The sequence below is a fragment of the Alligator sinensis genome, unplaced genomic scaffold (assembly GCF_000455745.1).
Source record: "Alligator sinensis unplaced genomic scaffold, ASM45574v1 scaffold160_2, whole genome shotgun sequence".
Classification (NCBI taxonomy): Eukaryota; Metazoa; Chordata; order Crocodylia; family Alligatoridae; genus Alligator; species Alligator sinensis.
In genome coordinates this window covers 352,440-376,522 of record NW_005842717.1, presented here as the reverse complement: position 1 = coordinate 376,522, position 24,083 = coordinate 352,440, and the positions used below count along the sequence as shown (strand labels likewise).

The window sequence follows — 24,083 nt, the reverse complement described above, 5'->3', positions numbered from 1 at the left end:
AGAGTGTTTATGTGTGTGTGTATGTATTAAATATAAATATATAAAATTAGTGTCTTTCTTTGAAGAAAGGCTACAGATTGGGGAATTCAGCTGTAGGAAAGAGTAAAGAATGGGGGGAAATGAGGACATAGAGTCCTAACCCATCAGACAGGGGATACTGCTTCCTCAGAACTCATGGAAGCTTACATTCTCCTTCCCCTTTCCTTGATGCTGTTTCTTTCTGTATCTTTTTCTATAAGACCTTTTCTAGGAATGGAAGAGATACCTAAGTTGGATCTAAAAGACAGCACAGCTGTGAGGATCATATTCGTCAGTGCAGAGCTGTCTTAATGTACAGACCTACATCTCTGGTTTCTTTCTTCTGCTGCCCTTGGGTTTCCCAAAAGGCACTTTTACACATGCTTGAGGTGTGTGTGTGGGGGGGGGCGGCATTGCACTCTCATTACAGTGGCTCCAAGAGCTGCTCTAATTAAACTGGCACCTTGTCCTCACACTTAAAAATGGCGATTATCAACCGAGCTTTAGTTCAAGCACCCCCACTGCCATTTTTAAGAGTGGGGATGCTGATGTACAAGATGCAAAAGGCTGCTGGAGCATGGCAGTTGCCACACTCCAGCAGATTCAATTAATTCCAACCATTGGAGTAGTTTCAGCGCTCATATATAGGCATCCAAAATGTCCTGAAAGGAGGAAGAAATTGATGGAAATGCTAGGAAAGCAAGGGAGAACTCACAGGGTCAGGAAAGGATTGCTTTTCAAAGGGTGAAGGAAAGAGAGAGAATACAATAAGCTAAAACAAGACTATTATAACAGATTCCAGTTATTACAATAAGAGGAAAAATTGGTGTGAAGTTTCAAAGGGAGGTAAGGGATAAAATGGGTAGGATGGTAGGTTACCGCTAGAAGGAATGTTGATGAGTTACAGAAGTATAGTACCGCATAAACATTGCATGGCTTTTTAAATTGTAGGGATCAGTTTTGAAGTGTAACCAGGAGTTTTCACCCTGGTTAGTAGGATGAGTCTTTAGGCTGTTAGGGGATATTATCCACCTGTTTTGTTTGTTTGTTTAAATTTTCTATTTCTTAAGGGATTAAAATAAGAACCCATTCTAACATCATGCAAGCAATCTACTTGAGGACCCTTTTTTAAATTTGTTGTTGTTAAGTGCATCAACCCTATTTTTCCTAAAAATCTCTCTCGTTAGCTGCTTTTATCTATCTTGTTGCTGTTCTCCTCCCCAAATTGTAATGGAGAGTGACTGTGGAGTCACTAGTTACAGAGTCTCCTAAATATCTCCAGTCTATTTTTCTTAATAAAATGCTTTGACTAGCATTTTTCTTACAATAATAGCTTTAGCAGAATGTATAAGGCATATGTGGTAAGTGTTTGTGGACTTGTTCTGATATTATGCACTACTTTCCTGTTTGTTTGGGCTTTATTTAAGGGGTCCTGGATGATGATGGCTTGCCGCATGGGTTCTGTACAGTCACCTATTCGTCCACAGACAGGTTTGAGGGAAACTTCATACATGGCGAAAAGAATGGCCGCGGCAAGTTCTTCTTTTTTGATGGAAGGTAGATATTCATCTTTCTCTTTTCTCTCTCCCCTTTAGTTTACACCGGCTAATTTATTTTGTGTGTGCATTCCACAGTTCTTGCAGCTGCTTTCCTACGCACACTTAAGTTTTTCTTTGCATTTTGGCTTACATAACAGCCAGTGTCACTTCCTGTGCTTGTAAGAATAATGGAGTGACCCCAGAGACTGCTGCTTGATATGGGAGTCGAGTCATCTACATAGTAGTTAAAGCTTATTATGTAATTAAGGGTTTTAAACATGGAATTAAAATCATAAAACATTCTTCTGAAGTTATTGTCAACAGTTTTTAACTAACTAATTTCCAGATTGGTTCTATGGATTTTTGGTTTATAGACATGCCAAGTGGAATCGTGGTTCTGTTTTACTGTGTCTATAGAAAGGCATTATCCCTCCACAGACAAGCGTAACATTTTAAATGACTCCTAAAACTTAAGTGGTTAAAGTGCAGGACTGAGTTAAATATGGTTTTTGTTCCCAGCTTCCATCTTGTGCAAGTCACTTATGGCCTGATTCTTTCAGAAATACATCTGTGGGAGTTAGGCATTGAAAAATTAGGTAATTCTGTGCTGCCAGCTTCCTCACCTGCAGGTTTCCGTTCCTGACCCTCCTAACATCAATTTATTTATTTCTGTTTCCTCATAATAGCTCCAGTATTTCTCTCTGCTGTTGCTCAGATTACTTCAGAAGGCACAGCAGATGCATAAATGACACGATTCTGGATTGTTTTGCAGCTGCCTGCAGTCCTATGAATAGCAGCAGTCAAATTGACAGTCTTGTTAACTCCACTCTCCTTCTGGTTGGCAAAGTTCTGAGCAGCAGCAGCGGGGGCACTGGAGCTGATTGGGGAAGACCACACTCCTTTGGCTTTACATTTGGTGCACAAAGGGGAACTTAGAAATTGATTGCTTGGATCTCCATGCTTCCAGAAGAACCTTTCCACCTGTTGCTAGCCATTAGTTGGCTATATCAAATCATAGAAAATCCTATTGAGAGACCCAAAACTTGTTTAATCAAAAGCTAACCTCTGTAAAATGGGTTATTTGACAGATGAAGATTCAGTGGACCCATGTACATACAATACCTGCACACTTGTTGGCAGTCTCAGCAGAGACATTAAAGTGTACAGAGAGATGGGAATTAACTTGCTGTCTTTCTTCTAGAAACTGCTCCATTCTTGCAGACCAGGGTGAAGACGGTGCTGTACTAGAAAACTTAAGATTGCCACACTATGCTGTCCCTTCTTATATTTTCTTGTGAATTGTCAACCCTGCACTTTTAAATCAAATAATGGGCTACTTTGTAACTTCAGGAGCTAGCAAAAGCCTAAATAAACAAAGATTTGAACTTTAATTAAAGTACCTTGAGCAGGAAAATATCACTTTAGTTGCTGATATTACAGTTGGCCATCCTTACTTAGATTATCGAACAGAAAAATGCTTCTCCCAAAAAGTTCCTGGTTTAAATGTTGTAACTTTTTTTAAATTTAATTTCACCCCTACACAGCTTTTACTGTTCTCTGACTCCTAAAAAAAATTATTTGCTAAAAACTGTTCACTGTACTTATCAGAGCTCATCTCTTTAAGTCAGTATCTTAAAGCTCCCAAAACATCTCGCCCTATGGTGCTTTAATACAACAAGCTAACTGATTTCAGCCTAGCCCAGATGCGTTTCCTTCCTGGTTAATTTCCTTTGCATGCCTGCTAGTGAAAGTTGACAAGTGAACTGCTGTAGGTCTAATGTTCAGGAATGAGTTATAGGGAATACCAGACAGGGGACAGGGTTCACAGGAACTATAATTGTTTTTCATTTTTAGTGGAGGAGGTATAAAATGGTCCAGTTCAGACATTGAGTATTTAAATGAAGAAAACCTTTCCCCTCTTTATAACATTCTTTGCTGTTTTCTCCTTACTGATGCAATATCTTTTTAAATTTAGAAAAGCAAGAAAGATTGGATCAAAATTATCAATTTTTGTAGGGGTTGTTTTTAAAAGGAGAGAGAGAAGACCTCCACAAAAATGGCCACATGATTTTAGAAAGAATGAAATGTTAACTCTGATACCCTCCGTGTGTTGTACTTTTACTAATGCTAACACTTGTTTGAGAGCACTGTACAAAATGCTCAGCATAATTACTGTGAACTGAAAAGCTTTGGCCAGCATTGCGCTACAGCTGCTCTTCTCCATAAAGCTAGAACAGTTGTTTTCTAACTGGCACTCTGGCTTGTGTTGAGAACAGTGTTAGGTTTTTTAATCGGAGCTACCAGTAATGGGAAAGTCAGAGGAATTGCCTTGCTAAAAGAAGGACTTCTGGAACTACGACCATTCAGCTTAACTTCATATACCTGGAAAGATGCAAGGAAAAAAAACTTATCAAACAATTGATTTTAAATTACCTAAAAGGTGATAAAGTAATGGGGGGGGAAAACTACTTTGGTTCAACACAACTTTGTTTTTGACAAATCCATCTTTTTTCATTCTTTGCCAGAAAGGTAGTAAGTGAGAGTAAAGCCATAGGTGTGTTTTGGTTTTTTTTTAATCTTGATTTTTTTTGGTTTGTTTTTTAAGGCATTTGAATGTCAGAAGCAAACTAGAGGAATATGATCTAGATAAGTGCAGCAAGACAAATTTCCTGAAACTTTCCTGTAAAACTGCACTCGGAGCAGTTATCTCTGGTCCTCTGTCAGATTTGGGAGGGTATCTCAGTGGATTTTTGCAGAAGTCTGTCCTGGCCTCAGTATATTAATGATTTGGAGGATGAAATAGCACTGTGTAGAAAATTTCTGGATGACATCACATTGAGGGGAGTAGCAAGCACTTTGAAGGACAGGATTATAAATTCAGAAATAATTTTGATTTAAATTGAAGTCTGAAATCCAGAAAGGTAAATTCAATGAAGACAAATACTAAGTACTGCACTTAGAAAGCAGAAATTGAATGCGCAAATATAGAAAGAAAATAAAGGATGGGGGAAATAATTGCCTTTGCAGTTTAGCAGAAAAATATCTAGGGTTAATATTGAGTCATAAATTGAATAAGTCAAATAACTCAGTAATGGTAAGACCTTTACTGGAGTCCTTTGTCTAGTTTTGGGTGCCACACAGATGTGGAAAGTCCAGAGGAGAGTGAGAAGTATAACAGATTTAGAAATGATTACTAAAGACAGGTGGAAGGAAATGGACTTGTATGTTCTCTAGAACAAAAGGGCCAGGATACCAACTTCTTGCATACTGAAAGACTTATAAAGAGGGGAGCTGTCACATTTGTTCTCTGTTTCCACTGAGGGAGGGCAAAAAGTAATCAGCTTAATTTTGCATGAAAATAATTTAGGTTAAAGGTGGAGAGGAGGAGACAAATTTTTAACTATAGGGAAGATGTGGAATCTTTCATTAGATTTTATTTATACACACATTGTGTGTGTGTGTGTGTGTGTGTGTGTGTGTGTGTGTGTGTGTGTGTGTGTGAACATACCCCCCCCACACACACACCATATTAAGTATAGGTAGACATGTATTCATCTAATCCATTCCTTATTTATATAAAAGAATGGGTTAGAGCAGATGAACACATTGGACAGATATAGGTAAACCATCTCTGACATCAAAGCAAAGGGGATTCATAGTTTCATAGTTACAGGGTCGGAAGGGACCTAATAGATCTTCTAGCCCGACCCCCCGCCAGGGCGGGAGAACAACCCAAAAAAACAAAAAAAAACCCCCTAAAAACAAAAACGGGACTCAAATGAGTCCAGCCAGGTAAGTATCCAGCCTCTTCTTAAAGATCCCCAGGGTAGGGGCCAGCACCACCTCCCTTCACTAGGTCCTTTCCAGTCTTATTTTTTTATGGAAAAACATGAACATATAGAAGGGCTGAGGGTTTTAGAAGAGCCAGCGATAATTACTTAGATCCCAAGACTTGCCTTTTTTCTCACATATAATATGCCTCTGAATATAATACACATCCTATTTTGGGAGGGCCCCTAGAAGGAAAAAAGATCTTTGCTTTAGAGTACGAGTATTACTTGAGGTCTGGAGTCTCTGGGCCTAGAGGGATGTGTGCCACAGTTAGGGACTTGGGTGCTGGGAGCCATGTGCCAGGGATGGGGGCTGTGCACTTGCTTTGACAGGGGCCAATCCAGCTGTACTGGGGTGGGAGCCATGCAGGTGGGGCCCGATCCAGCACATGACCCCAGTGCCAGCACATGGTTCCAGAGGGAGGGAGCAGTGGCAACATTAATTACTGTAGTTTCTAGATCCCTAGCAGTTCATTCTGGCACCACTTCACCCCTGTCTTGCCACCTTGCTTCTGCACCCATGCAGCTTTTCCTTGCATATAATGCACAGCCCAGTTTTCTCCACCTGGTTTTTGGGGAAAAGGTACAGGTTATATTCAAGAAACGATGGTAAAGAAAGTAAGGGGAATGAGAGAGAAAAGGTCTATTTTTTAAGTTATAGAGTTGTAATGTCTCTGGCATTGGGCTTTAATTTTTTTATTGCTGACTGTGTGCAGATACAAAGTGAATATGGCCTCTTGCTTGAATGTACATTCTTAAAATGTAGGCTTTCTGCAAGTTCTCTCCAATGAAAAATAGTATCTATAATCTTTTATGGTAAGCCAACAAGGAGAAGAAAACTGGCACTATGCACAATAGGAAAATGGCTCATAGTTGTTAATAACTGGTGCCTTGTCTGCATCATTATCTTCAAGGCATAGAAAAGTTTGACTTAGTCTATTCTAGCAGCCAAACTATTTTAAGCATCGGTTAACAGAAGGCCAAGGAGAGAGAAACCTGTGGACAGTACTAATGAGCATGTTCCTTAAGCAGTGTACAGACCCATTTCCAAGTGGAGATGATTCCCAAGTCCCAGTAGTGTAATAGGAAATGCCTTATTTATAGTCATCGTAGTAGTGTACTGTGTCAGGAGAAGTATTTCAAGCAAAGAAAATCAAGCAAAATGACAAAAGTATATCTAGAAATAAAGAAGGAAACTTTCAGATCTCAAGAGTTACTTTTGATGAAAGCCACATCAACAACAATTGAGTAAATCTCTGGAGTCTTGTGAAACAGATGTACTCTTATTCCCAGATAGACAGTCTAGGCTTTTACCAGAGATTTCTGCATAATTCATCTTAAGATAGAATGAGAGCATAATTGGACATTTAAGCAGCTATCAGCTAATATATTAAATATCTTGAGGCAAACCTGAGCAGTTCAGCCTCTAATAAATCAGTTCTAGTCTGAAAAAAGTGACACTACAAAGAGGAATATATTCAATTTAAAAAAAAATACTTACTTTTTTCCTTAGAAAAAAAAGACATGAGAAAAAAAAAAACTAAAATATGGCATGGTGTAACAGAGCTACTCTTAAAGAGTTGCAAGACCAAGTGAAGTGAAAACAGCATTCATTAGCTAAATGTCAGTAGCTCTTTGTGAAGAATGCATTCCATTTTAGTAGAAATCTCTAAAAGGAGAGTGACAGTTTCTGGAGAATCTGGTGTAGAATAGTGTTAAATTATTGAATGTAGACAAACCTTAGGCTGGCAGCAAGGCACACAGTTGCATGACACTGAAGAGAGGTGATCTAAAAATCTTAACACCAGATTATGAAGCAGAAACTATGAACATGAAAGCAGCCTGCCCTGACAAGAAGTGCCTCTGGTGTTGGCCAAGTCATTTCACTCCTGTAACTTGCTGTACTATCTATAATAAAAGGGAACCTGGTGTAGTGTGGATCTCAAACACTATATAAATATAAGTGAATGATTTGATTTAACATTTCTGTCATCAAATTGAATTATAAATATAACATAAGTGCTGGGAGGAGGAGGGGTATTTACCTTGAAGTCAGTGGAGACGCATTTATTTATTTTAACCCTGTCTCTGTGCCAAGGTTTTGAAACCATATACTCTATGATCATAATATAACAAGAGAGTGAGGTTTCCTCTGATTACACTGATGGTGTTTGTTCATGTCTCAGGAATTCTGCTTTAGAGAGAAAACACTGCACTTTTTCTTTCTCTTTTTCATCAGCACGCTGGAAGGGTATTATGTGGATGATGCTCTGCAAGGCCAGGGAATCTACACTTACGAGGATGGAGGAGTTCTTCATGGCACGTATGTGGATGGAGAACTAAATGGACCAGCCCAGGAATATGACAGCGATGGGCGACTGATTTTCAAAGGGCAGTACAAAGATAATATTCGACATGGAGTGTGTTGGATATATTACCCAGTAAGCCTCCTCTCTTGCTTATTACTTCACTGGAGCATAGAACAGTTTTCTAAAATGTTTGTTCGTTTTCCCCCTCCCATTGAAAACAAATATCCTTAAGACATGAAAGCCACCTCTTCAACTTTCAGCACAGTAGTAGTCTGTAGGTGAAAAGACTTATGTGCTTTGTCACCTTGGTCTCCTGTGCAACTTTATGGGCGTCTTCTAAGTAGTGGAATTCTCCTAGTGACGTTGTTCATGGGGAGGGCAGGACTTAGTGTCTGTCAAATGTCTGTTATTGCTATGTGCAAGGGAACTTGGCTCAGCCAAGCTTGTAGGCATCTTAGAGATGATGGGGACAAAGAATTTTCCACTTCAGAGATCCACAATGCCTGCTGCAGAGCAAGAGCACAGAAACTCTGGCAAAGGTCCACCTGAGCCCAGTGACTCACCAGGCCAGTGTAGAGTGATGAGGTGGCATCGCAGTCAGCTGCCTCTGGCTTCTCAGACCAAATGATCAGGGTCCCCATTTACAGGTGGGTTGCTTGCAACAGCTTTTGGCACAAGCACGGAGCAAGGCTCACACTCAAATCCCCAGAGCTTTTGGGAGATCTCAACTGCTTTGTGGTTGTACCCCTGTATCTCCTGCAGCCTGGTACTGCCTTGTGGCTCAGAAAAGAATATTTTTTGAGCTGCTGCTGCAGGGCATTTTGCTTAAACTGGCTTCATAGGCTTAGTCTAGCAATCGGATTTATCGTAGGAACATGCTTTATTCCAATGGGGGGAAAGCCAAGTATCTTTTTCTAGAAAGTAGCAAGTAGTGTGGGGGGAGGTGTTCTCTCTGTTGGGATGTTACTTTCAAAGTCTTTGTCTAAAGAATATTTTTAAATGTATCATTTAAAAATGTGCCACACTGTATCGGGTAGTTGTAGTCCTGTTCTGTTCATGAATACCCCTATTCAGCCCTCCTTATCTTGTCCATGGAAGCTTTGCCTGAAAATGCTCTGGCTTTAAAGGCCTGATGTGATCAAGGATGAGGCATTGGTAGAATGCCACCAAGTGCTCTTAACAAATCTAGGTTTAAAAAAAAAAAGGGCACTGTTGATGTGGTAGAATTGTGTGTACAATTATCTGCCCAATAGTTTGCATCTTCTCTTGACAGGAGGCAGGATCCTTCTCTATCGCATATGTATATGTTTTGGTTACTGCTGTTGCTTCAGACACTGTGACCATGGGTTTTGGTTACTGCTGTCCATTTACTTGCTCACTGGACAGCAGTAGCTAAAATTTTAGCATTGTTGCCTATATTTTAAAACTCTTGGGGCCAACCTTTTAGGCTAGCATGCCACAAATTAGCCCTGCACCTTCCCCATGTGCCACTCTGATCCCCTTCCAGTGCCTGACCTGCTCCTCTTTTCTCTGCTCCCTGCCCAATTTTGTGCTCTACTTCCTGTCCTATTGTCTGCTGTGCTGCAGGCTCCCTCCTCAATCTGCTGCATGCCACACATAGAGGCTTCTCATGCCACTTGTGGCATGCATGCCTTGGGTTGCCTCCCCCCTCACCCCCGCCATCTAAAACTATTGTTGTATTGAGTAACAGACTTAGAAATAATCTTTTATTATTGCAGTTGAGCAGTATTGTGCTATCTTGCAACCCCGTCTGAGGGCAACATGCAGGTGGGTTAGAATTATAATCCTAGTCTAAAGCACTATATTCCAGGTTAACCTGGTCCCACGGCTGTTTTGCATACACTGGGGAAGCTGACTTTCTTCATTTAAAACATCAGTATGATGATGATAGCCCTTCCTATTATTTGCTTGAAGTAAGTGCATTAAGTTGTTAGGGCTCGCATGTTGGTGTGAGTCCAAACCCTGCAATCCTTACATAACTTGATCTCATCTGAGTCATTCCACTGACATAAATGTCAATCAAGCATCAAAAAACCTTATGCTGATGTGCTGTGTGTGTAAAGAACAATGACTAAATTGTAGACCTTTCATTGTAGTTGACTTATGGACCTTCCCTTCCTTTCCCCTGCACATCTCTCATTCATAAGCTTGTTCTTTATTTAAATTAGTTGGCAACAGAATTATCTATTACTTTCCTAAAACAATCAAAGTTTTTTAAAATAAGGGATGAAAATTATTAAGATAAATGATGATGTAGCTTTCAGGTGGTCAAACTTAAACTGAGGCTCCATGTTTGGATCAACAGGAAGGTACTCTACCCTGACGCCACAAAGCAGCCTTTCTCTTTTAGTTCATTTTTCCAGTCCACGTCCTGTGATCCTGTGTACAGTTGATAGTAACACTCATTAGTCCTGCTTATTCATAGATGAAGGAATTCAGATTCTGCAATTGTCTGTTCAGTCACTTATTTGCTGGGTCAACATATGATCAAACAGTACCGTAGGTGAACTGGAATCCAGTGCTTCTCTTCATGGCATTCATGCTGCTAGGAAGGGTTAAGCTGAGCAAGTTCTCCCTTTCTCCGCCCCCCCTACCTCTGCCATTAGTGGGCTACATGAGCTGTAATTGTGAGGACTGAAGGAGCAAATCTGGGTGGCATAATTTCCTTGAGTTTGGTATTTGGTAAGGAAGCTGATAAGTAGAGCTGCTCTGATGTGGTCACAGCAGCTGGCATAGGCTGAAATGGTTGGGGGTATAAGGAAGGTGGCTTCATTTGTTGCAGGCTGGCAACTAGAGATGGAGAGAGTGAAGTATTCTGAGGTCTTTTTCCTGGGAAACTTTGGAAGCATTGGTGGCAGAAAGTAACTAACCTTTCCCCTCTCTAGTTTTTTTGCTTTGTCAGTTTCTCTTCTCTTTCTTCCCATGAATCATAGAAAAATTGGACTGGAAGGGACCTACAGAGGTCATCTAGTCCAACCCTTTGCATAGGGCAGGATCATTCCTATCCAAACCATCCTACACAAATAAGTGGTCTAACCTATTAGCAAAAGTACACAGTCTACCCTGACATGACCACAAGACATAACACCCTGACTTACCACAAGTAAAGTGGGGGGTGGGCTGTGGTTGGCCAGTGTCTTGCTGCTACAAGGGTTGTTAAAATATGCTTCTGCCACTTCTTAACATTCACACTGATGCATCTGGAAGTGGTACTTCCAAGTGTGTTATTTGAGACTTGAGGGACTCTTTGTTGTTTTGATTGTTTTTTTTCTCCCTTGTCTTGAACACTATCCCTCCAGTATCTTCTGGCTCTTTTTAAATCTTAAGTCTGTCTCTTCCTATGACCTTTTCTTTGTTGTTCTTTCATATTCCACACCACGCTTCTCCCAGAAAAATGTTTTTTTTTATTTTAAATAGTATAGAAACCAGTCAGTAAAGAATATATTCCTATTAAATTATGTAAGCCATTTCCTCAATGCATATCTAATCAATATTTTGTAACAATATATTTAAACATTTATTTTTATTTGGTACTCTCTCCCTCAGGATGGAGGCAGCCTTGTAGGAGAAGTGAATGAAGATGGTGAGATGACTGGAGAAAAAATAGCCTATGTGTATCCTGATAGGAAGACTGCATGTTACGGAAGGTTCATAGATGGAGAAATGATAGAAGCAAAACTGGCAACCCTGACATCTGTAGAGGAGGGGAAACCATACTTTGAGCTGGTACCAGGCAGTAAGTTCAGCTAACGCAAGCTCATATTCTAATTTAACGAGTGCTTTGGCCTGTGCCTGTCAGCCTGTTTCTTCACCCCAGTCTCCATGTGCTAATAAGTTTTTCATCTGTTCTGAATACGTCCCCTCTGAGCCTCCTGGAATATAACTGAGGAGGAGGAATAAGTAACTAGAGGGAACACTTGGTTTATAAACCTTTCTGTTCGAGGGATTATTATGAGCTAGGTCAGAAGTACATTCATGAAATGCGTGTGTTCGGTATTCTGTTGCTGTAAAAAATAAAGATATGCTGTGGGAGAGGAAAACTAAAGAAAGCTCTGGGAGTCTCTTTTCTCCCACACACTTGCTATATTGACTCTGAAACTGTTCGTGTGCGTGCACACACATGCATACATTCACCCTGCTGCCAGCTGAAGATCAGCGCACACTCCTACCCCCACTCCCACCACTGCCAAATCAACTTACAAAAAACTTTGACATGTTATAGAACCTCAGAAACAAGGAGGGGATGTGGTCATGATTCAATCCTAAGTGTATTACCATCAGTTGTACCATTGAGTTGGATGTGTTACTAGGAAGCAAGAGACATGGTTATCAGCATTAATGAAGGGACTGTTTGTCTTTTAGCATGTAAGAATCTGAATCACCAGTATCCTGCAAGTTGTGTAATCGTTTACACTAGTTCAAAGTGGGTGTAAAATGCTAAGCATTAGATTTATAATATCTTGCACCTGCTCTTAACTGAGGAGCATGGTTACATAAGGGGTATGGCTGTGGCAAATTTGGCAGGCACTTTTGGCTTTTTAATTTGCTTACAGCTTTTTTTTTCAGTTGTGGACAAAGCAGGACCACTAATGCAGCATTAGGATAGTTTAGATGTGTTACTCATGTCCAAAAGATACCATTATATGCTTTGTCCATGTGTAGATAAGAATGTAAATGTGCTCTGGCCCATTTTCCCCACATCCGTAACCTTTTGTTTTTGAATCTGGTAGATGTGACAGCAAAGCAAAATTAAACTTAAGAAGAACCCTCTGAGAGGGTACAATTTGTGCTTTGTAAATAGGATACAACTACACTTTGTATAAATCTGGCTTCACTCAGAGCAGATCCATTTTTAGAACTTGGTTACCATAGACAACAGCTTTATATCAAACTTTCGTGTATTCAGCTTTTTCCCCTGTCTTTTCCACCTGCATCTTAATTTTGCCCCAAAATAAGCCTCAGATGGTTGATTAGACAAGTATGTAAGAATATAATTTACATAAAGCTATCCTATTAAAAGGTTTAATAACAGAAGGGAAAACAGTAATGCAAGAAGTCTAGTTTATTATTATTTTTTATATTTTTCTCTTTATTTATTTAACTTCTGATTTGGAAATAAGAGTATATGCTTGTGATAAACAATAATTGTTAAACTAGGTCAAGATTTTCAAATGTGACCTGGTAATGTTGTGTATCCATTATTAGACTGTTGAAAGAGCAATCACTGGGCTCATGATAAAGTAAGGACACTTAGGGTGTACTTTAAGTTGGACACCTATAACCTGGGTCACTGGGGAAAAATATTTTACTCTAGGTTTTATAATAAAAAATACCTTTATCTCATAAAAATAAGGTTTTGTATGTTTCTAGCATGCTATTTTAGTAGTATGGGAAGAGAAATACAAAGAGTAAGAGGTTGAGAACTGTCTGTGGCTTTGGTTTGCTGGCTTCCTTTTTTGGTCACTGCAGTTCTACGTGAAATCCTTCCAATATGTGCATGTATCTGTTTGATTTGTTTTCTTTTTTGTTTCTTGTTAAAATGTAATTGGCCTTTGAATGTCTTGATTTCATGTTGCTATAATAAGAGATGCATACATTTAATATTGTCCCTAAATTGAATTTCTATGTTTGATCTCTTTTTTAGGTCCGGTATACAATTTTGATAAATCTACTTCAACATGCATTTCTACAAATGCACTTCTTCCTGATCCTTACGAGTCAGAGAGGTAGACTGTTCATTCTCCATACTTAAGTTTGAAATTCTATGTATTTAGGAACTCCACCTGCAAACCCAGGCTCATAGGATAGCGGTAATTGCAAGATGATGTAGTTTGAGCTTTTCCCTTGAATATTTTCTGCCATCTTCAGCCTTTTGGGGAGGGGGAGAGCAACAAATATATCAGATGAGTAAATAATATGGAGCATAAACTTAATTGAAGTTTTCTTGGAGTTTTAAACAATACAATTGTACTTTAGTGGACATGGGTGGATCTAGGATTTCCTGAAAGGGGGTGCAGCACACTCCCCCTCAGACCATGGGACAAAGCGTAGCTGGAGATCCCATATCATCAGGTAGCAAGGCAGGGAGTAGGTGCATGAAATGGGGGGGCTTGCCTACTATTGCCACTGTCCCTGGCTGACCTGCTCATCAGGAGACCCCTAGAATCATTCCTGCCCTCTCCATGCAGGGGCTATGAGTAGCAGCTGTGTGCAGTGCCACATTGGGTCAGGGACTGGCAGTGGTGCACAGGTTCCTCCTCCTCCTAGTGTGTGCTCCCTGCCCACCTCCCACTATGTCCTGCACTGACCAGGAGCAGGCGCCACAAGGAAGAACCTGAATGCCACTACTGCTGCTCCTGGCTGAGTCTAGCACGCCACACAGCTGCTCCCTTCAGCCTCTGGGGTAACTCTGAGGCACCTCATGTACCCAAGTCAGCTGGGCATAACAGCAGCTGCAGCAGAAAAGGGTGCGGATGTACCGCCTTCCCCCTGGATCTAGCCTGCAAGTGAGGGACCAGTCCTGCAAGTTGCAGTGTGCTTAATCTTTTGGAGGATCAGGCACAAATACAGTGTCCGTCTTTTCTAAATACAGAAATAAACTGTGGCTGATGTCAGTGCTAAGTATGGTGGCATGCATTGGGATATTCTGCTCCCCATACTCAAAGAGGTTTGTTCCCAGGAATAAAATAGGAAGTCTCAGGGAATGTGGAGCATTCTCATGTTAAGCCTCTAGTATTGACATGCCACATTTCTCTATACTGCACAGAGTATGATAGTATATAAATCAGTCATTCACTTTACATTTTTGTATTGTTTGTGTACAGTAGACAGAACATCTTGTGACTTTGCTGTCTTAATCCCATTCATTTTAAAAACTTTTGCTGTCTGCTGACCTGATTGGAATCTTCCTGTCTTGGTATTTATAGATATATAAATGTGTTTGGTAAGATACTTGTAGGGCCTGACTTCTGCAAACTCTTACATATCTTAGTTAGTCCTGTTGGACACCAGGGGGACAGGTTACAGGAGTGAGGTGTTCTGCACTTTTTAACCATCCTGGAAGTTTTAACCATCACAGTGACATTATCAGAGCACTATGATTAGGTGACTTGGAGTCCTATTTCTTAAAATAACGTTATTCTGTTTCTTTAATTCCTCTATATAGGCTACTAGGTTTTGGAGGTTGCCTCTGTATGTTTTGAAGGTGTAGGATTTTTTTTGAAGGTGTAGGGGCTACTCTGCGCCAGTAGCTGTAGCAATAGTACTGTGGTGACTGTGACAAAAATGTACCTTTCTTTTTTTTTCCCTCTTTCTTTTTAATTTTTCAGGGTGTATGTTGATGTGTCTCTCATTTCCAGTGCTGGGGAAGGACTGTTTTCTAAAATAGCAGCAGAAGCTAGCACAGTTATGTCCTTTTACAATGGAGTGCGAATTACACACCAGGAGGTAAAGGGGAGAGAAAAAAAGTCAGTCTTAATTTTCATTGCTCCTTTTGAACTAGTATTTTTATAGTACAATTTCTACCCACCACCTTCCCAACTGTAGAGTTTAATAAGAAATTGAAGGAAAAGATAATTACTTCTCAGAAAAATTTTAAGAACCAAATTACAATGGGTTGTTTTTAAATACCTACTATGAGTAAGACTTTTCTTAACATATTTATCTGAATGTTCTTGCTGGAACTTTTAAAAACAAAAACCTGACCCCATCACACACGCACTGGATTTTTTTGCCTTTCAAATTAGGTGGACAGCAGAGACTGGGCCCTCAATGGAAACACAATATCCCTAGATGATGAAACAGTCATAGATGTGCCAGAGCCCTACAACCATCCTGCCAAGTATTGTGCCTCGCTGGGTCACAAAGCCAATCACTCTTTCACTCCTAACTGCGTTTATGACCCGTAAGTAAAACCAAATGCTGCAGTGGTGATGCCAGTGCAACATTCTACAATGCAACAGCAGAGTCTGAGATGAGTGGATGAAAAGTACCATGTAGAATAGATCAAGAGTTATGTATTCAAGTTCACATTTCTACTTTGCTTACTGAGACTGAGCTTCCTCAAAAAAAGAAAAAAGCATTTTATAGATCTGTAGTTGCTGAGGAGCACTAGAAAGCAATTTGACAAGTGTGTGTAAATCTATACATATTTTCAAATGACAGTATAAGATATATATAATTAAGTGATATTCTATATCCTTGTAAATAAAATTGCCTCATTTAGAGCAAGTCCCTAGGGGAGATATGTAGAAATGTGCCTTTATTAAACCCTTAGTAAATAACCTGCCCTAGATAGGTTTCTTTTTTTCCCCCTGCCCCATCAGATAGCATCTTCAATATGTCACTTGCAAATCAAGGGAGGTGACTCTTCCTCTATATTCAGCACTGCTGAGGCATCACTTGGAGTACTGTGTCCAGTTTTGGGCCTCATATGTCAAGAAAGATATGGACAGTTTGGACAGCATTCAGCATGGGGCAACAAAATGATTAGGGGCGTGGGAGGGAAGATTTATGAGAGAGACTGAAAGAATGAGGGTTTTTTAGCCTGGCAAAAAGACTGAGAGGGGATTTAATAACATCTGAATGGTGTTTATAGAGAGAATAGAGATGGGCTTTGCCCTGTGGCTGTAGGGGACAAGACTAGGAGCAATGGCCTCAAGCTGCAGCAGGGGAAATTTAGGCTGGCTGGAGATTAGAAGGAATTTTTGGACTAAGAGTAGTCAGGCATTAGAATAGGACATATCTACACAAGATGTGTATTGTGCAGTTGACTAATTAACTGCACAGTAAACATTTCAGCATTTATACATGTAGCCTTATTAGGGCACATATAATAAATACATTTTGCAGCAGGGTAGTACATGTAAATACAAGTCTTTTTGTGCGCAGCAGCACACATGTAGACACTGACCAGCTGGCTGGGGCACAAGGGTGCTTCAGTGCTGGGGTTACCTGCCAGCTAGCCCTGCACTGGAGCAGCCTTGTGCCCTAGCCAGCCCCTCTGCAGCACATTGAGTCAAGTCGGAGCAGCCCTGGGCTGGCAGGCTGACACCCTGACCACCTGCCCCCCACCCCCCCTCGCAGCTGGGGCTGCTGCAACTTGGCTCAATGTGCTGCATCCAGCCACACATGCAGATGAGCACCCTGGGAGCAATAAACTGCAGAGCTGTAAGCTCCTCCATTTATTGTTGCCCCCTAATGGCACGTGTAGACTTGCCCCTAGAGAAGTTGTTGATTTTCCATGCTTGGAAACTTTCAGAAGCAGGTTAGACAGACATTTGGCTGGTTTAGTTGAAGATGATCCTGCCTTGTGCAGGGGACTAGACTAGATGACCTTTGTGAGGTCCCTTCCAGCCCTATTTTTCCTATGATCCTAAGACACATACTATATGGTGCGTTGTACACCACACAAGTCATAGTGGCTAAGTCTTTTGCGAACGTAAGCATCTTACAAGGAATGTGAGAATAGTTAAGTCATAGAGCTTTCCAAAAGTGGCTTTAGAAAAGAACCAACTGGGGTTTTTAGGTTGTTTTTAAGCCTTACAACAGAGTGATTATTTAAGCTCGCTGCAGTTGCTTCTAAACACCAGAGCAAGAGCACGCTCAAGGCTCTGAGTGAATCTTTGGGTAAATCCAAAACGCTAACCTGCATATTCCTCATTGTTTAGGTTTGTTCATCCTCGTTTTGGGCCAATCAAATGTATCCGTACCACCAGAGCTGTGGAGAAAGATGAAGAATTAACAGTGGCTTATGGATATGATCACAATCCCACGGGGCAAAATGGGCCAGAAGCACCAGAGTGGTACCAGGAGGAACTGAAAGCCTTCCAGGATGCTCAGCAGAAGTGAAATGCAAGCTAATTCTCAGTTCAGCAAACTGAAACAAACTTGGATCTATGCACTACCTTTGTACTGAAAACTGGACAACCAGGGATTGTTCATGTTGTTGCATCATAACCTCTCATTCTGTGTTAGAGAAGATTATCTTTTTTTTTTTTTTTTTTTTTTTTGGCATACTAACTAGATTTGACTGTGTTAATCATAGCAGATTTAAAATTAGCTAGCGTTGCAGCAGTCTTACCTGAAGGAATCACTTAATAGTCTATACAAGGTGTGATATTCAGTAGCTTATGCTTTTGCACCATTTGCAAGGATGCCAAAAGATCAGACAGAAAATTTAAAAGGATACATCATTTACTTTTAGTCGGCTGACTTCAGTGTTGCTATATCTGCAACCTAGGCATTATTGTGCAATTGTATTTTGCATACATGCCATTTGTGATGGAAATGGTAACATTTTGATATTCTCTAATAGTAGCATAATTTGCCTTTTTAAACCTTTTGATCTGAATCTTGCAATAGAGCAGTTTGTTTATTAGTGTATTGGAGGTTGGGTTTTTAACTCCCTTTTCCTCTTGTCTGAACTTCATTCTTTCTACACTTCCTCTTTTGCAGGAGAAAGCCTTTCTTATGGAGAGAAAGATTTGTGTGTGTGTGTGTGTGTGTGTGTGTGTGTGTGTGTGTGTGTGTGTGTGTGTGTATGTGAGAGTGCTGTGTGTTGGTCTCTCTGGCTCTCTATATAAATAGTTTTAGTAACGAGTCCAAAAGGAGTAATTGTCTGGCCTCTGGGGCTAGTATATCTTATTTATGATTATCACACACAAAGATAATTTGCAGGAAGATGTGCAAAGAGGAGAAAGTGGTTTCACTTTTAAGAAGCTATTATTGATATATGTTCAGGAAGGAAAAGAATATTTGCCAAGGTAGCACCTAAGGGTTTCTTTTTTAGTGTCTTGTTTACCTGAATGACTCATTAAGGCAGAATTCTAACTTCAAATGCACTTCTCCTAATGACTTCAAAAGGAGAGGAAGTGTGTGTATCTGAGGGTAGACTGTAATAATAGGTTAGGATGTAGGTCCATTCTCTGCAGGTTTTACATGAGTAGAGAATATAGCCTATACAGCAGCAGTCTCCAACTTTAAGTAGAGCATCACCTTTGTCATTTAAAAGCAACCCCTAGCAGGTAAATCTGGGGAGAGAAGTGGGGTTGGGGCAGATTGAGGCCAAGGGAGAAAAAAATTATGTGGGGGCGAGCCTCCCCAGCAGGTATGTCCCACTTGGCCGGGGCCACACTCAGCTTACCCTGCTCCTGCCTTTGCAGCACTGTCCCTCACCACAGGGGCCTCAATCTGTCCCCCACCCCTTCCCTCCCCCACGGACAGACCTGCTGGGCTGGGGCACGTGTGTGCATGCATGCGGGCACTCACTCCCCCACCCTAGCCTCGAATCGACTCCAAGAGGCTCTAAGATCTACCACAAGAGGCTCTGAGATCTACTGGTGGTGACCACTGCTACACAGGTTTTGTTCCTAGGAAATGAATGTAGAAGTTGGTAACAAACTAAGATTCCACCAGCAGGTGCAAAACAGTTGTATTGAAAAACTGAAACCAGGAAGTCAAAAACATCAGTTGTTCCTGGTCAGTAGTTTAGAAAGCACGGACTTAATTTTATGGACCTAGTTCAGCAAATGATAGGTACTTTTGAGCATTCATGTGTAAATTTAAAAAAGAGAAAAAAGAAACACTAGTGTTTCAATCATTTTGTGAGTCTTAGCTAATGTTGTGGGGAAAAAATAAGAGGGTGCCATTTCAGTCTAGATAATCAGGCCCTTGTTGGGTCTGCAATCCTGCTCTGACATTCTGTTTTGGGTTTTTTAGGTAGCTTAGGAAAAGCAATTGTAGTACACTTACTTTTAAATAGTAGTTTATTAAGTGCTTGTATATATGTAACATACAAAATTGTGGGGAAATTTGACCTTAATTTCAACTGCAACAGTAGCATATTTGATCTGTTGCTTTAAGTGTTGGAGGTGTCCACTTCAAAGGAGAGGAGGAAACTTCTGGCTGTATGGAACTGGATGGTATTGGAAAATGCACTGGGATGGACCAAAGAGATGGGAAAATGATGATGTTCTTCTTTGCTGTCTGAGAATCCCTGGCTATTTGTACATACAAAATTTATGGAATTCACATAAGGCCATCTTTTTTTATTTTTATTTGGGGCTCTTTCTGATTCCTGCAGCTGAATACAAAGTCTTTTCAGGGCTTGCACAGAAGCTATTTTTTTGTGTATGTGTGCTGGAGGAGAAATGAGGTATGGGCTCCCAGGGCTCCATGGCACTCTTCCAGCACAGATATGAACGTGGACTTTCTCAACACCCATCTCCTCACTATGGACACTCTAGCCACATCTCTTCCTCTCTTTGTATACAGGGCAGGTGGCCTATACAGATGAAATTTCTGACTCAGTGCAGCATGCTGAGGGGCAAATCTGATCCTTGCACATGGTAGGGAGTTATCAAAGGCTGCCCAACTTCAGCAGATCAGTCTTGAAAGGAAATAGGAATGCTTGAGTTCTATTCCTGCATGCCCACAGATAGCCATTTAAGAGCATCACAGTCTTGCAACTGCTGCTTTATAGAAGCATGCTTTTTCTTGAATGATAGTAGCTAATTCTGTGACTCATGGATTTTTCTTCCATGACCATAAAATCTGAAGAACTAGGCTTGTGTTTCATTGGGAAATAAAAATGATCTGGGCCAACACTGCTGTGAATGGGTAGTAAACTAATATGACTTATTTTAGATAATCAGATAACTCTCTCTCCCTTGAAAATCTTGTATAAAATGCTCTCTCCACTTTAACGTTGATCCCTGCTTCTGGTGTTAACCATAGACTATGGTCCCTGAAAGTTACCTACCCCTTTTCTGGTTTTCTAAGGCAAATATATGAGAGGGGTTCTTTTGCACATTACGGACAGGGTTAAATCCTCAGGATGTCAGTTGTGTTCTTATTGCTTTTAAAAAGCTGTTCCTTTCAGTGGTAAGGAAGCTGATTCTTATGTTGATTTGAGTTTATGGAAGCCTGAAATTATGACTGTGGCATGATGAATATTGAATGTGTCTCTACTGTGCTGTTACTTCCCTCTGCTCCCTTAGAATCTCTTGAGCCTCATGATAATCCTTCTCTGGATCTCTCACAACAGCAGCATCTCTGGTTTGAGTCAGGAATTGATCCTTTTAATTTCTTCAGAGGTTTCTCAGTGGGGTGGAAATTGCTGGGTTGAGTGAATACCTTGGTGGTGAGAGAACCTGGTGATGGTTTTTCATTTGCCTTCATGGCTTTTTTGGAAGAATAAAGGGTTCTTGAGCCAAAGTACATAGTTAGTGTCCATTTAATTCCCTGTCCCAGTCTAGAACTTGTAGCTTAATTTTCAGGGCTTCCAGATTTAGAAAAAAGAAAAAGAGCTCTGGGTAACGAGCTGTCAGGCTTTTAAGAGACCTGCACCAGTTCTCTCTTCCCTTTTGTGCCTTGCAAAAATATGCAGAGCGATCCATAAGGGAATAGATGCATGAAACTATATAGCTAATTTGAAAATAGAAAATCAAAATAGACACACATAAAAGCTATGGTTTTTGTCAGTGACTAGTTAAAATGAGTGGAGGGTGGAAAGATTTGACTACATGCGTATTCTCTACTTCGTTTTGGCTTTCCCTGATTCTGATTGTAGTTCACCTTGGACTCTGCTTTGAACTGATTATAATTGTAGTGATTACCTTCATGATGATCTCATTTTTTTGGAGGGTATAGATAGAGCTTTTAATTCTTAAACAGCTAAAACCTGAAGGGTAGCTAATGTTGAACACTTGGCAGAATCCCCCAAAAAACTGTCAGAGACACCATTCTAATGCTTTGCTCTCGTGAAAACAAGAAAACTCAGCCGGGCTGGAAGAGGAATTGTCAACTTCCAGCATGTATTTTGGGGACAAAGTTAGCATTCCTATAGTTTATTGTTAGCAATCGCTGAATAATGGAAAATGTGGCTTCCCTGCTTTAAGACTTTGGAATAAGACTGATTCATGTAGTGTGTTTGCATTGCCCTGATACTTATATGGATGTCATTTGTATTTCAGTAGAACCCAAAGATACCACGCCAAGATTGTGGCTCAGAGCCATATTATAAATGCAAAAAGAAACAGTGACTGTCCTAAAGAGCTTACAATTCTTTGCCATTTTTGCCTGACTAGATGTCTATTTGGAGACGTCTTATTTGTGGTTGCCATAGTGGTACAGGATTCCCTAAAACAAATTTTCATACTCCTTTGGACAGATGTGTCCAAAAGGTCTCTGCTTGTATGGGGACATGGCCCACAGTCACATAAGTGGGAACTTACAGTTTGTGGTGCCTCAAAGACTTTTTGAGGTGCCACAAAATACATGCAGCACACGTGGATCTGTTCCCTGCACTTCATATTTGCAGTGTGGTAGCAAAATTAGATACCAGGAAATCCTGGTATCTTAAATATTTAAATAAATAAAGGCAGGGTGGCACACATGGTTGCAGCATGCACTGCCAGAAGATGGAGCCTGGCCAGCAAGAGACATGCTCCAGCTGCTGGTCAGGCTCCAAGCACCTGGATCACTGCTGCTGCAGTCCTGGCAGGATCCCAGGTAAGGTTGCTGGGGCCAGCCCAGGTGCTGGCCTCAGCCTCCCCTACCCCACCCGTGGCAATTTGCCCCACACCAGAGCAAACATACAGAGGTGTGAATGGGGATGATTAGCAGCAGCATGTATTTGTGCTACTGCAACTTGTTCTTGGGTGAAATGTACGTTCCCACTTGTGGAGGCTTCTTCCAAAGGCACCGATTAGAATTGTTCTTTAAAAGCACAATGACATAAAGAAAAATTGCTGTTTCCCAGTTTGAAATACTGTACCAATAAATGGTGCCACAGTGACCTACCTTCTGCCTGTACTAAAAACTGTTTTTTCTACTGCATTATCATGAATGTGCTCAGAATATCTGTATAGAGAGTGTGAAATGTCAGGACTAGCTTTATCTGTCGTGATAGAGGACCTGCATGGTTGCAGTTACGCCAGTGGGAGTGTTTCTTGGTCCGTTTTCTTTGTGAACTAATGGCATCAGAACCATGTGTTGGATGGAAGTAATGCTCCTAAATTGGATTTTGAACAAGTTAATTTTTGCAAGATTGATTGCATGTTCACCTGTCACAGATCAAAGGTTTTGAATGCTAAGCTCGATCTATTGAATAGATCCTCCTCCTGGCTCTCTTCTTTCTTCAGTAGGCTGACACTGACCTACTTCTCTCTTCTAATTTAATTTTAAGTATATTTGAGTTTAAAATACAGACATTTCTTTCTTGTATTTTTTTTTTAAAAGAACTATGTACACAAATTTAAAGCAATGAAATGTTCAAGCCATAAAACCATAAGTGTGGGGAAACCCTTTTCCTAAGTTTTAACATGTTTATATGTAACTTGATGTTTGTACGAAATATTTTCATGGTAGAGTGAATATTTAAAAAAAGACTAGTTCCCATGTGATTTAAGCCAAATTTCCAAGGGTGTCTTTTTGTAAGAAGTAAGAATAACAGACTACAAGTAGATGAAACTTTAAAAAATGTGGAGATGCAGTAAATTTTGCTTATCATAGCAAATAATCTTACTGGCTGTTGAGAGAAGAAACATGCAGCATTGCACATAGCTGTCACAAATTATTTTAATATCAAAGCCAGTTTTAGCTGTCCCTATGTGATATCTATTGTATGAACACACCAGCCTCTGCCTTCTATAAATCTCCTCTAAAACTTCCTAGTGAAATTAATTATGTTGAGAATTAATGGGTGAATTAAAACTTAGACTAAAATTCTCTGTCAAGAGTAATTAACCTACAGAACAGAGAATTCCTCGGTTCTGAAGAACTAAGTGCTAAAGAATCTGCAGTTGGGGTAAACATCTATTTAAAAGTTAACCCCAGAGATATTTAACTTGTATAAAGTACTTGATAGGTGTTTTATGACATTTGTACTAGAACTATGAGCCTTATTGAAAAACTGTAGGTTTATTTATGACCTTTAAAATAATGGATAACTCTAAAGAAAGATGTTTACATGAATGATGACTGCCCTTCCTTTGTTATGAATGAATTTTTATAGTGCGTTTGAGTGTATGTGCAAGGCAGGAAAAATGTTTCTGGGGAAAAAGAGACTCGACAAACATTTGTAATAAGAAGTGAATTTTAAAGATTGCTTTAATTGCGCTATAAAGGCAATGCAGAAATTAAACGGAATATTCAATCCAACAGAACAATCTCTCTCCTTTCCTTGAGACCTGGAATTAGTGTGCCTTGTGGCTTGAAGGGGCATAGAAATTGTGCTAGAATGCTAGTCTTGCTCTTAAACTAGATTATCAGTGGCGTGATACAAAGAAAGGCATCTTTTCAGTGGAAAACCACTGTGGCTCCCTGTCTTAGGTAGCTACAATATTGCTAGCAGCTGTGACACTTTT

General features: G+C 40.3%; 1 protein-coding gene across 1 annotated transcript in view; it reads left to right on the top strand.

The window, feature by feature from the left end:
* SETD7 (SET domain containing lysine methyltransferase 7) overlaps window positions 1-22,148 on the top strand; it is a 30,138-nt gene extending 7,990 nt beyond the window's left edge. Inside the window, exons 2-8 of the mRNA XM_006034267.3 lie at window positions 1,446-1,575; window positions 7,626-7,827; window positions 11,263-11,452; window positions 13,361-13,442; window positions 15,045-15,162; window positions 15,462-15,619; window positions 17,385-22,148. Of these exons, the coding sequence (XP_006034329.1) occupies window positions 1,446-1,575; window positions 7,626-7,827; window positions 11,263-11,452; window positions 13,361-13,442; window positions 15,045-15,162; window positions 15,462-15,619; window positions 17,385-17,565 (1,061 nt within the window). The 3' untranslated portion in view covers window positions 17,566-22,148. The remainder of the gene's footprint in view (window positions 1-1,445; window positions 1,576-7,625; window positions 7,828-11,262; window positions 11,453-13,360; window positions 13,443-15,044; window positions 15,163-15,461; window positions 15,620-17,384) is intronic.
* Window positions 22,149-24,083: the final 1,935 nt, after the last annotated feature.